At 53.8% G+C, this 14028-nt stretch overlaps 1 protein-coding gene across 1 annotated transcript; it reads left to right on the top strand.

Moving 5' to 3' along the window:
- The first annotated feature begins 3628 nt into the window (after positions 1 to 3628).
- ADORA2A (adenosine A2a receptor) lies at positions 3629 to 13821 on the top strand. Its single transcript, XM_044444177.1, has 2 exons — positions 3629 to 3978; positions 12888 to 13821. Exons 1-2 carry the CDS (start codon positions 3629 to 3631, stop codon positions 13819 to 13821), a joined length of 1284 nt encoding a protein of 427 aa, XP_044300112.1.
- Positions 13822 to 14028: the final 207 nt, after the last annotated feature.

The raw sequence follows: 14028 nt of genomic DNA, 5'->3' as shown, positions 1-14028 counted from the left end.
GGGCAGGGCACCTGGGCAGAAGCTTATGCTGCTTGGCCGGCCGGCTGGCTGGCCAGGAGCCACCAGTGGCCTCTCCAGCAGAGGGCCCAAGGCACCTCGTCCTCCTGCTGGCATTGGAAGGGAAGCTGCAGGCGAGCCGAGTGGAAGCAGCTTCTTTCCCGGGACCAGAGCGACAGGGTGAGCCGTGCTCTGCAGGGAGTGTGCCGCATGGCCCGCCATGCTGGTATGATGTTCCCCTGCCCTTGCGGAGTGCCGGGCCCTCAGCCAGTGCATCCAGCTCAGGGAGGGAAGCCATGTTCTCCGGGATCTTCTCCAGAGGAGGCCAGGTGTGCACAGGTTTCCCCATGGGAAGCAGCGGGGCGAGCTGGTAGGGGGGTGGAGCAGCCAAGTGACTCCACAGGCCTTTGGGCTCCCCCAGGCCTGTTTTGTCCCCCGAGTCTTGCCGACTCAGGAAGAGCAGGGCAGCCTCGAGCTGGGCTCAGCCAGGCCAGGGAGGCAGGTGGTGTCCGAGCCCTGGTGGACCAGCCGGACATGTGGACCAGCTATTGTGTGGCAGGCAGAGAGGCCAAGAGTGGGAAGGTGGCTGTTCAGGTGCCCCCGCCCCCCTGGAGGGACCAAGTTGACTCCTGCCTGATTCCAGTTTGCGCTCCAGTTTGCTTTGCTCCAAACTGATCAACTTACTCTCACTCTTTTGCTAACTGAGGAGAACTTAGAAACCATGTAAACACACAGAAGTGTTATGCGCAGGTTGATAACACTGAGATATTCCAAAGGGGTTGCAGGAAATGAGCAACAGAGTGACAAACTAGCAGGAGAAGTGACCTGGCTTTGTCAAACAAAAACGGACAAGCAATGCTGAGGAGACAATAGTCATGCAATAGCCGTACAGGTAAGCCTGCAGGACAGAAAGATGGAGACACGCAGGGGTGGAGATTAGGGCAGAAAGGGGGGGAGGGGTCTGTTTCCTTCCCCTTCTCCCAACCTGAGGAAAAAGCTCTCGCTTTTGTCTCTCTCTTTGTCTCCCACCACTGCTTTCCTCGTATCCTTTCATAATAACCGCTGAGGCAGTGGGGACAGAACCGGGGAGCTTCAGACTCCTCCAGTGGGATGCAAACAGAGGCTGGTGCAGTTCCCATGATTGCCGAAAGCCTGCAGGATCTGGCTGGTGGAAGACCCTGGCCACCTCCGCCTGCGACCAGGCAGCCGCCTTCCCGTCGCTTCATGTCTGTGGCTGGACAAGATGCCCGGGAGCGAGGCGAGAGGCCTCAGCTCTCTGCATCCAGTCAAGGCTGTTGCTTGTGACTAGCAGGCCAGGAAGATTTTACAGCCGGCGGTATTGGCATCAGTGAAGCAGGTAATCAGCAGGAAGAGCTTGAAGCTCTCCTGGGAATAGGAGGGTATGACCTGGTGGGAATCACAGAAACTTGGTGGAATGAAAGGCAAGTCATACCCCTCTGTGAACATAGAGGGGTATCACCTTTTTAGAAAAGACAGGAAGGGAAAGAGAGGTTGGGGCGTGGCTTTATACATCAGGGAAGGGATAAGATGCAGTGAGATAGAATGCAGCACAGATGGGGATTCAGTAGAGGCAGTCTGGGTGAAACTTGACAGGGAAAGAGACCTGACAGTGGGGGTATGTTATCGCCCTCCAGGTAAACTTGAGACTCTGGATGGTGTCCTGACAGGCCAGATTCTCAGGATATCTTGGGGGAGAGACACAGTAATTAAGGGAGATTTCAGTTTCCCAGATAATAGTTGGGAGACTCACTCGGCGGTGACAGCCAGGTCACATCACTTCCTAGAAGCTATAGAGGGAAGGTTTTTCACACAGGGTCCGAGAGGCGACGAGGGGGAGAAACACCCTTGACTTGGTCTTGACCCACAGGGAGGAGCTGATAGATGGGGTACAGATTGGGGAGCTCCGGATGCGAGTGATCACTCCATCCTTTGCTTTGAGATCAGAGGAATGGGGACGTGCAGCAGGTCGAGCACTAGAAGCTGGGACTTCAAGAGGGCCAACTTTGGCCAACTGAAGGCCAGACTGGGGAAAGTCTTCTGGGATAGGTTACTGGAAGGTAAGTGAGTTGAGGAGGGGTGGATGGCACTCAAAAGGGAGGTTTTGGAGGCACAAGCCTTGACGATACCTCTAGTCAGTAAGGTGGGGAGGCGGAGGAGTGTGCCACCATGGATGAGAAAGGAGGTGGTTAGAGGGATTAGACGAAAGAGGAACCTCCGTAGGAAATGGGTACTGGGGGAAATAGACAAAAGGGTATACCGGGAGGAGGAGGCCCATTGCAGAAGGATTCTTTGCAAGGCTAAGGCTGATTACGAGCTGAGACTTGCCAGGAATATCAAGAGCAACAAAAAGGGCTTCTTTCAGCATGTAAATAGGAAGAGGAAGGGGAGACAAGTGGTGGGACCACTAAATAAGGAGGAAGGAGATCCAGTGACTGATATGAGGGAACAGGCACAGATGCTAAATGACTATTTTGCCTCTGTGTTCTCCCCAAAGCAGGACGGGGGATATCCGCATAGGAGATTAGATGAGGCTGGGGACTTAGGGGCACAGATTAGAGTCACCCCCCCTTGAAGTTGAGGGGCTCCTCAGGGCATTGGACATTACAAAGACGCCAGGCCCTGACGGGTTACACCCGAGAGTACTTAGAGAGTTGGCAGGGGTTCTCTCACGCCCGCTGGCCTCCATTTTTGAGGCCTCATGGAGCACGAATGTCACATGGAGATGGGTAGAGACCTGTTCTCCCTTGCAGAAGAAGGCAGGACATGCTCCAACGGAGCAAAGCTCAGGGAGCCAAGGTTCCATTTGGATGCCAAGAAGCACTTCCTGGCAGTTAGGACCCCGAGGGTGTGGAATGGGCTTCCACGGGAGGTCGTTGAGGCCCCATCGGTGCTGGTGTTCAAGGATAGGCTGGACGTGCACATGGTGGGCATGTTGTGAGTGGAGCCGGCTGGTGCTGGAGGTCAGACTAGATGGCCCGGGAGGCCCCTTCTGACTCGCTCTGTTTCTATGTTTCTATGAAGTGAACAGAGAATGTTCGAAAGGCACAGAATTTGAATTTAAACTCAGGTGGTGGTTTGAGCTTTCGCATTTCTGGTTGAGCCGCTTCCGTGCGATGACCCTGTCCGGCTGCTGCTCTAGGACTGTTTGCTGGCTCATTTGCTTGATTGCTGCAGTTCTGGGGGTGGTTTTAGGGAGAGAATGACCTAAATGTGCTCCTCCCTCCCATCTCCCCTTCAAGGCAGAAACGGGGGTACCAGCAGCAACCGAGAATCCTGGCCTGCAGTCCCCCCTTCAGAGGAGACCCGAGGAACAAGCCACACAGGGAGTTGTGGTGAAGAAGGCAGGAAACGGCTGGAGGACTGCACTGCTTCGGCGGGAAGTGTGACCGTCGCCAAGAGCTCGGCCGCCTGGGCGTGCAGGAGGCTGCGGTGCGGCAGGCCCGCGGGGAGCCTGCGCGTGTCTGGAGCATGGCCCCGGCCCCGGCCCCCTGCCAGCTCGCCTGCGTGCCCTGCTCCCGCTGAGGGGCGAGCCCACTGGGTGTGCCAGCTGCCTGCTGCCCTGCAGGCATGGACGCGGGGGCTTCCGGGAGCCGCTCGGGCCGGCCGCGCCATGCAAGCGCGGGAGGAGGGCGGCTTCCCCGCGGACGTGGTCTACGTGGTGCTGGAGCTGGCCATCGCGCTCCTGGCCGTGCTGGGCAACGTCCTGGTCTGCTGGGCCGTCTGCCTGAACAGCAACCTGCAGAATGCCACCAACTACTTTGTGGTCTCCTTAGCTGTGGCAGACATCGCTGTCGGGGTGCTGGCGGTCCCGTTCGCCATCGCCATCAGCACCGGCTTCTGTGCTTTCTTCCACGGCTGCCTCTTCATCGCTTGCTTCGTCCTGGTTCTGACGCAGAGCTCCATCTTCAGCCTCCTGGCCATTGCGATCGATCGAATCATCGCCATCCGGGTCCCGCTCAGGTAAACGCGCGGGGGTGGCTTCCGGGGGTGGGGGCCTCTCGCAGGGTGCGGGAGGGCACCGGGGCCCAGGCACCACGCAGCCCCTGCCTCTGGGCTGAGCTCCGAGGGCCCAAGGAGGGCGGGGGAGCACCCGCAGCTTGACTTCGCACTGTGAGGGTGGCAGTCCCCTGCGGGGAGTGATGTGCAGGCTCCTCTGTCACAACGCGGTACGTCGGCCCCGCTGGATCGGGGGCCCTGCACACGCTCCAAAGAGGGCCCTGGCCTTGGCCAGGCACCCCAGTGGGACCCAGCTCCACTCCCGGCGGCTCCGTCGTGGCAGAGCTCAGGCTCATCGGTCTCTTCCGCAAAGCCAAACTGCTGCAACCGCAGGGAAGGTGCGTTTCCTTGGGCATCACAGTTGGCTGGCGAGGGCTCCCTTTGTCTGGCTGTTGAAGTGGGAACGGGAACAAGGAGGTGCCCCTGCGATCCCAGGCAGGCAGGAGACTCTGCCTTCGCTTGATTTGCTTTGGCAAGGGCGGCCCAGGGCAGGCTGTGCAAGCTCTGAGCACAAGCGGACACAGCACGTCTGCATGTGAAATGGTTTTCCAATTCACACCTTTTAGGGAGGGATCCTTCCTGGATCACTGCCTTGCCGTGGCGAAGGGGCTTGCGCAGCTCAATGAAGCTCTGAGCTGTGCCGTGCAGGGCCACCCAAGACGGACAGGTCATAGCAGAGAGCTCTGACAAAACGTGAGCCACTGGAGAAGGAAATGGCAACCCACTCCAGTGCCCTTGCCATGAAAACCCCATGGACAGTTCTAAAGGGCAAAACGATTCAGGTCGGAAGGTGTCCAATATGCTACTGGGGAAGAGCAGAGGGCTAGTACTAGTAGCGCCCGAAAGAATGAAGCGACTGGGTCAAAGCTGAAAGGACTCAGTTGCTGATGTATCTGGTGGTGAAAGGAGAGTCCGATGCTGTAAAGATCTATACACTATGGGAACCAGGAATGTAAGATCCATGAATCAAGGCAAGCTGGATGTGGTCAAACATGAGCTGACAAGACTGAACATCGACATCTTAGGAATCAGTGAACTAAAATGGACAGGAATGGGTGAATTTAATTCAGATGACCATCAGGTATACTACTGCAGGCAAGAATCCCTCAGAAGAAATGGAGTAGCCTTCATAGTCAATAAAGGGTAGGAAAAGCAGTACTGGCATACAATCTCCAAAATGACAGAATGATCTCAGTTCGAATCCAAGGAAAACCATTCAACATCACAGCAGTCCAAGTCCAAGCCTATGCCCCAACCACTGGTGCTGAAGAGGCTGAAGTTGACCAGTTCTATGAAGGCCTACAACACCTTCTAGAATTAACACCCAAAAATGATGTCCTTACCATCATGGGGGATTGCAATGCTAAAGTAGGAAGCCAAAAGATAACTGGAATAACAGGCAAGTTTGGCCTTGGAGTACAGAGTGAAGCAGGGCACAGGCTGGTAGAATTTTGTCAAGAGAATACGATGGTCTTAGCAAACACTCTTTTCCAACAACCCAAGAGACAGCTGTACACATGGACATCACCAGACAGTCAATCAGATGGAGTATGTGCTCTGCAGCCAAAGATGGAGCAGCTCTGTACAGTCAGTAAAAACTAGACCAGGAGCTGACTGTGGCCCAGATCATGAGCTTCTCATTGCAAAATTTAGGCTTAAATTGAAGAAAGTGGGGAAAAGCACTAGGCCACTCGGGTATGACCTAAATCATATCCCTGATGAATATACAGTAGAGGTGACAAATAGTTTTAAGGACTTAGATCTGATAGACAGAGTGCCTGAAAAACTATGGACAGAGGTTCGCAACATTGTACAAGAGGTAGCAACTAAAACCGTCCCAATGAAAAAGAAATGCAAGAAAGCAAAATGGCTGTCTCAGGAAGCTTTACAAATAGCTGAGGAAAGAAAGGAAGCGAAAGGCAAGGGAGAAAGAGAAAGACACACCCAATTGAATGCAGATTTGCAGAGAATAGCTAGAAGAGATAAGAATGCCTTCTTAAATGAACAGTGCAAAGAAATAGAAGAAAACAATAGAATAGGGAGGACCAGAGATCTATTCAGGAACATTGGAGATATGAAGGGAACATTTCATGCGAAGATGGGCATGATAAAGGACAAAAAGGGCAGGGACCTAACAGAAGCAGAAGAGATTAGGAAGAGGTGGCAAGATTACACAGAAGAACTATACAAGAAAGAGTTTAACATCCCTGATAAGCATGATGGGGTGGTCACTGACCTTGAGCCGGACATCCTGGAATGTGACCTCAAATGAGCCTTAGAGCCAGTGTGGCGCGGTGGTGAAGAGCTGGGACTGGGACTCAGACGACCTGGGTTCTAGTCCCCCTCGGCCATGGAGCCCACTGGGTGACTTTGGGCCAGTCACAGACATTCAGCCCAACCTACCTCACAGGGTTGTTGTTGTGGGGATAAGATGGAGGAGGAGAATGATGTGAGCTGCCTTGAGCCCTTTGTAGGAAAAAGGCAGGATATTAATCGAAAAATAAATGAATAAATAAATAGGAAGTCTGAGCAACAACAAGGAGGTGACAGTATTCCAGCTGAGCTACTCAAAATCTTAAAAGACGATGCAGTAAACATGCTACACTCAGTATTCCAGCAAATTTGGAAAACTCAACAGTGGCCACAGGATTGGAAAAGGTCAGTTTACATTCCGATCCCAAAGAAGGGCAATGCCAAAGAATGTTCAAACTATCGCACCATTGCACTCATTTCACATGCTAGCCAAGTGATGCTCAAAATCCTACAAGCTAGGCTGCAGCAGAGAACTACCAGAAGTACAGGCAGCATTTCGAAGAGACAGAGGAATGAGAGATCAAATTGCCAACATACACTGGATCATGGAGAAAGCTAGGGAGTTCTAGAAAAACATCTACTTCTGCTTCATTGACTGTGCTAAAGCCTTCGATTGTGTGGATCACAACAAATTGTGGCAAGTTCTTAAAGAGATGGGAGTACCAGACCATCTTATTTGTCTCTTGAGAAACCTATATGCGGGTCAGGAAGCAACAGTGAGAACTGGACACGGAACCACTGATTGGTTCAAAATTGAGAAAGGCGTTTGGCAAGGCTGTATACTGTTGCCCTGCCTATTTAACTTATATGCAGAGCACATCATGAGAAAGGCGGGGCTGGATGAATCACCAGTTGGAATTAAGATTGCTGGGAGAAATATCAACTATCTCAGATATGCAGATGATGCCACTCTTATGGCAGGAAGTGGAGAGGAACTAAAGAGCCTCTTGATGCAGGTGAAGGAGGAGAGCGCAAAAGTTGGCTTGAAACTCAACATTAAGAAAACTAAGATCATAGTATCTGGTTCTTTCACTTCCTGGCAAATAGATGGGGAAGAAATGGAGGAAGTGACAGATTTTATTTTCCTGGGCTCCAAGATCACCGCAGATGGGGACTGCAGCCAAGAAATTGAAAGACGCTTGCTCCTGGGGAGGAAAGCTATGGCAAATCTAGACAGCATACTAAAAAGCAGAGACATCACCCAGCTGACAAAAGTGCGTATAGTCAAGGCTATGGTTTTCCCAGTTGCAATGTATGGCTGTGAAAGCTGGACCATAAGGAAGGCTGAGCACCAAAGGACTGAGGCCTTTGAATTGTGCTGCTGGAGAAGATTCCTGCGAGTCCCTTGGACTGCAAGGAGATCAAACCCGACAGTCCTAGAGGAGATCAACCCTGACTGCTCTTTAGAAGGCCAGATCCTGAAGATGAAACTCAAATACTTTGGCCACCTAATGAGAAGGAAGGACTCCCTGGAGAAGAGCCTAATGTTGGGAACAATAGATGGCAAAAGAAGAAGTGGGGGCAGAGAATGAGGTGGCTAGATGCAGTCACTGAAGCAGCTGGTGTGAGCTTAGGTGAACTCCGGGAGATGGTGGAGGACAGGAAGGCCTGGAGGAATGTTGTCCATGGGGTCGCGATGGATCGGACATGACTTCGTGACTAACAACAACAACAACAACAACAACAACAACAGTGCGGGATACACTGTTGTGTCAGGATAGAAAGAGAATAAGGGCAGATGAAGCTGCTGGGTGGCAGAAAGACAGCTCCTGCACATATTGCTGGAGAAAGGAGACAGTCTTGACTTTGAATGGGCCTCAATGGGCCTTCTCAGGTCACCACTGAAAAGCTGCCTTTGCATCATTATATAGCATATCTGAGAAGCTGGATGAACCCTTACAGCATCCCTAAATGGATTGCTTGATTGGATGTGTGCCCCGTTTTTTACCCAGAAGGATGGGGCTGTGGGAGGCTCACAGTTGTAAATTCCACGTGATTAAAGCTGGAACGGCAGCCTGGGAAGTGAACATGTGCCAGGAGAGGCGGGACAGGAGCTTTTGGCATGTGCTGTGTACCTGCCCTTTCACCTGGGAGGAAAGGGCGCTGCTGGGCAGATTCTCGGAAGGTGAGCAGGGCCCGTGGGGGCTCATTCCCCTCTCTTGAGCAAGAGGCACGTGCTCCCAAGAAGAGCCCAAAATACGGACAGAGGCAACTTAAAAGTAAGGCTGTCGTCACATTTCCCTGAAAACAATGGTTAAAAAAGTTCACTGGATGATACTGGAAGATAAACGAAGCGTTTGCTTGCATCAGAAGCAAAGCCGGTCGCAGCCACCCCTCCCCATGTGTGTCACTGAAAAGGCCCTTGCTTTAATCTTTTAATCCTACCCGGACCCCACTGTGACTCACATGTGGGTCCCCAGGGAGCCAGGGTGGGCCAGAAGTCTGTTTGTAATGGCACAGAATGGATCTTTCCAGCCGTGGGATAACAGCTGGATGGCTTCAGAAATCAGCTTGGCAAAGATCTGGCCGTTCTTAGTCTTCCATTAAACTTTTCAAGTATTTTCAGCTCATGACTTTTAAATATGCAGTTAAAACCTCATGGGTTTAAACCCTCATACACAGTTTCCACAGTGCAGACTGAACATGGATGATTGGAATTCAGGCAGGGAAGGGGGAAGTGCAGCAGAACCAGCCACCGCTGCGTGTCGTTAGAGCTTTCCTTAAACCCTCGGTGAGTGCAGAAAGCAGTGAGAAGGGCTCTGAAGTAGACTGTCATTTTTTCGGTCTCTGAAACTGATCATGTAGGCGAGAGATTAGGTAAACCTCCGCTTGCAAGGGTTGTGCTTAGTTCATCAGACTCCACAGTTGCGGGAGTGGGGCTCCAGTTTGAGAAGGCTGCATAGGTGTCTACGAGGCTGGGAGGAGTTCAGTCGAAGTCCCCATCCTCTTGCCTAGTCCTGCCTTCCAGCAGTTGGGAGTAGCTTGTGGCGAAGTTCTTCTCCACTCCAACCGTCGGAAGATCACACACACTCTGCAAATACACCTTGATCCCACCCCAGTTTGGTTTCCTGAAGATTTGAGGCCAAGCATCTTCTTCTTCTTGGAAGGCCTGGAGCAATTTGCAGGTGTCAGTCCTGAAAACATAGAAACAGAAACATAGTGAGTTAGAAGGGGTCTCCTGGGCCATCTAGTCTGACCCCCGGCTCCAGGTGGCTCCACTCATGACATACCTACCATGTGCATGTCTAGCCTATCTTTGAACACTCTCACCAGTGGGGCCTCAACCACTTCCCATGGGAGCCCATTCCATACCCTCAGGGTCCTGACTGTCAGGAAATGCTTCCTGGCTTCTTGGAGAGCCAGTGTGGAGCAGTGGCTAAGAGCTGGGACTGGGACTGAGGTGACCTGGGTTCTAGTCCCCGCTCAGCCATGGAGCCAACTGGGTGACTCTGGGCCAGTCGCAGACTCTCAGCCCAACCTACCTCACAGGGTTGTTGTTGTGGGGATAAGATGGAGGAGGAGAATGATGTAAGCTGCCTTGAGCCCTTTGTAGGAAAAAGGCAGGATATGAATCGAAAAATAAATAAATGGAACCTGGGTTCCCTGAGCTTTGCTCCATTGGAGCGTGTCCTGCCTTCCTCTGCAGGGGAGAACAGGTCTCGACCCCCCTCCGTGTGACACCCCCTCACGTACCTGTATGTCGCCAGATCCCCTCTGAGTCTCCTCTTCTCCCGGCTGAAGAGACCCAGTTCCCTCAGTCTCGCCTCATACGGCATCCCCTGCAAACCAGCCACCAACCTTGTGGCCCTAGGCTGCACTGACTCCAACCTGGCTATCTACTTTCTGTAATGTGGAGCCCAGAACTGAACACAATACTCCAGTTGCGGGCACACCAGAGTCATGTAGAGTGGCAGTAATACCTCTCTTGATATAGAAGCCACGCTTCTGGCTGTGCAGCCAAGGGTGGCGCTCGCCCTCTTGGCCACCGCATCGCACTGCATGTGCAAACAGAGTTCCATGCCAGCTGTGAGGGGTCAGTGCGGGGGTGGCTCAAGCTTAACGGGTCCGAACAGCAATACAGGCGGGTCTTGGTGACTGAATGCCAAAACCTCCTGCAGTCTCCCAGGTGTCATCAGGAGACCATCGGATCATACCGCAAATGCTTCTGCCCTCCTTACTGGGTCTGCTGCTGGAGGGCTCTCAGCAGTGCTCTTCTGTAATGCTGGGAGACGAAAATGTCTAGATAGGGGAACAGAGGTGTGAGTGGTGTGAGGTGTGTAAGCTGGTGCTATTCTGTGGTGATGATGAGGATTCCTCTTGTGAGAGGAACCCGGGGCAGCTCACTCGGTTCTCTTCCAATCTGTGTTACACTCGCCGCAACCGTATGAGGTGGGCCAGGCGGAGAGTCCATGACTAGCCCACAGCCACCCAGTGGCTTCATGGCCAAGCAGGGACCAACATCCAGGTCGCCAAGGAACGCGAGCCTGCCCTCTGACTGCCACATCACACGTTGTCCCCAAGCTGAGGCACATGGACTAGGAGTCTTGAATCTCTAGATCCAAATGTTTTCCTTCCTCTCAAGCATGTTGGTGGCCTTTCTTGATTTAGTTAGAAGCAACTGAAAGTCAGGCATTTGTTTTCCTGCAACAGGCTGCCCCATTTACAGATAAGTATTACAGATTTGTGTTTACGGAATCTTGCTTTTAGGTTCATTGGAGTTTTTTCCACACATTGCATGCAAAAATCATTTTTCAATATTCAGTTGCAGAAATGTGCTGTTCAGATTAGTTTAAATTCTGTTTATATTGAAATTTTACACTTTTTATTGACTTCTGGCTATTGGGCTGTACAGAAATGAAACAATTATTGCTCCTCTTAATAATGCACTGCATGAGTGGAATTGCACATTACTGATCTAATAAAATCAGTTTTGTTTGTGACTGTGCTCTTAAAAGAAGACTTTTGCAGAAGTTAACTCAAAGGGCTGATTTCCTTGCTGGTTGGTATTGAATTACGCATGCGCCCATGTGCAGAGTGGTCAAGCCAAAATGCAAGAGAAAGATCAAAAAATGATGCAAGCTGATATTTACTGGAAAGTTACTGCTCTGCCAAAGTGAGAATAATTGCCTTGACAGAGCAAGCCCCTGTGCGGAACCCGCTGCCGAAGGAACCCCGGCCTGCCTGGTGCGCGGCCCTCTCAGGCCTCTCCCTGCAGACCAGTCTACCCCGGGTGTCTCCCACTGTGAGCGGAAGGTGAGCCCTCCCAAGGTGCTCCTGGCTCCAGTGCCCTCCACATCCCATGGCTCCGGCATGTGTGGGGCAGTTGCTGATCCACTTGTACCCCCAGGAGGACCTCTCTGCAGAGTCCCTCTGCGCCTTCACCCCACGGGCTCCACAGGCTGGGCCATTCCTGGATGGGCGGGCAGAGATGGTGCTTCTGTGAGGGCCCTGAGGCCTTGTGGTGGCTCCCTCCCCCGCTGCCTTCTTTCGGAGAAGCCCCTGGGGAAGGACCTGCACACTCCCACCACTCGGCACTGTGGTTTGGCTCGGCTCTGTTCTGGTCCGTGTGCAGGTTGCCTGGGATGCAGAAGCGGCTGCTTCCAGGCGAAGACTGGCCAGCTGGCACCCCCTTTCTTCAAGCAGCCGGGCCAGCAGGAAAGTCTGCCTTGCGGAATCCTCTCTTTATCCTGTGGGATGCTGGACAGGCAAATGTCTCTGGAGGCCCTGCAGCCCACCCTCCGCCAGGAACGCTCTCCTGGCTCCCTTTCATGATCCTGCATGTCAGGTCAGTTAGCTGGTCTGGCAATTCAGTATATTTGTTTGAAGCAACCAGCTGTTTCTCCGGCCTTCTCTGCTTGATTTTTTTGCTAAATATCTTGGCGTGGAAACAAGAGTGGATGCCTGGCCTGGAGCTGGGACTGCCCGTGCCCTGGGCTGCTTCGTTCAAAGCGGGAGCGGCCAGAAGGGAGCGCCACAGGCCTTTTGGACCAGCTCCCAGGAGCCCCAGTGGCAGGACTTCCGAGCATGAAAGTCCAAAACATCCCGAGATTTGCCATCTGACAGGCCTGGTTTAAAGGCAGCTGTGTTAAACAAGCAAACCCTGTTCTCTGTGTAGACTCCATGAACTTGTCTGCTCCTCTGGGCAGGATTTGAATAGCACGTAAGAGTGGGGATGGTTCTTTCTCCAACGAACACAGACAAATGGGTGTTTTTCAGCCTGCCCTTCCGTGCAGGGAGGCCATAAAGAAATGGGTCAATTTGGCACAGATCTCAATTGCATCTTCCTTGAGGGACCGTTTCCAGCTTGCTTTGGCGAGTCCAGGGCAAATTGACACCTGCAAAACTGACACAGGCACTGCAGAGAGGGCGGTCGACACCGAGGTGCCTGTCCACAGAGCGTCTGTGCTGGGCAGCCTGAGATGCAGTTTTGCAGTGCTCCAGGGCAGGACCGCACAGCAAATGCCTGTTCTCTTTGTTCTGTACACATCTCTCCGCTTTGGAGTACGAGTGGCACTCTGACTTCGCGTGCTGACTCGCCTTGCCTTTGATTCTCTCTCCAGGTACAATGCGCTGGTGACCAGTTTGCGGGCGAAGGGCATCATAGCCATTTGCTGGGTCTTGTCCTTCGCCATCGGCCTCACCCCGATGCTGGGCTGGCACGGGCCCTCCTCGGGGGCCGGGGCGCAACCCGGCGGCCTCGGCGCGCCCGCCAACAGCTGCAGCTCGCCGCTGGTGCCCTGCCTGTTTGAGGCCGTGGTCCCCATGGAGTACATGGTCTACTACAACTTCTTCGCGTGCGTGCTCACCCCGCTCCTCCTCATGCTCGGCATCTACCTGAAGATCTTCATGGCGGCCCGGCGGCAGCTGAAGCAGATCGAGAACAAGATGGTGCACGGCGAGCGGTCCCGCTCCGTCCTGCAGAGGGAGGTCCACGCGGCCAAGTCCTTGGCCATCATCGTGGGGCTGTTCGCCTTCTGCTGGCTCCCACTGCACACGGTCAACTGCTACACCCACTTCTGCGAGGGCTGCGGCCACCCGCCCCCCTGGCTGATGTACCTGGCCATCCTCCTGTCCCACGCCAACTCCGTGGTGAACCCGCTGATCTACGCGTACAGGATCAGGGAGTTCCGGCACACCTTCCGCAAGATCATTGGGCGGCACGTCCTGGGCAGAAAGGAGCCGTTCGAGCCGATGGCGGCCAGCCAGAAGGCCTCTGCTCACAGTGGCGATGTCGAGAGTGCCCCGAACTGCTGCGCCGCTGGGGAGCTGGGGGGCGTCCACAGCGAGAGCGACCCGGGGGCAACCGAAGCGGTCCCGCCGTGGCCGTGGAGCAGCAGTGCCCTGGAGGGGGAAGGGAACGGGCACGCCGCCCATGCCTGCAACAGCAGGGGCTTCCCCCGTGCCTCAGGGAGAACAGGGCCCCTCAGCCAGGGACTCCTCAGGCCCTGTGCTCACGCGGAGACCTGTGCCTTGGAAGCCTCTGGCGTGCCCTGATGCCCTTGAGCGGTGGGCCCTGGCGGACCGAAGCCTGCCCTTCCCCGCTGGCTGCCTGGGTTGTGGCAGGACACAGAGCTGCCACCTGTCCTGCCCATCCTGATGGGGGCCAGGATGGACCGGAAGACCTCATACCCTGGAGGAGAGCTCCTGAGGCAGGAAAAGACTGGCGTGTCAGGTTTCAGCAAGCAAAGCAAACAAGCCAGT

This window comes from Varanus komodoensis, unplaced genomic scaffold (genome assembly GCF_004798865.1).
Source record: "Varanus komodoensis strain SLA01 unplaced genomic scaffold, ASM479886v1 scaffold44_3, whole genome shotgun sequence".
NCBI lineage: Eukaryota > Metazoa > Chordata > Lepidosauria > Squamata > Varanidae > Varanus > Varanus komodoensis.
The sequence above is the reverse complement of the archived record's forward strand: the minus strand, read 5'-3'. Positions and strand labels throughout refer to the sequence as shown.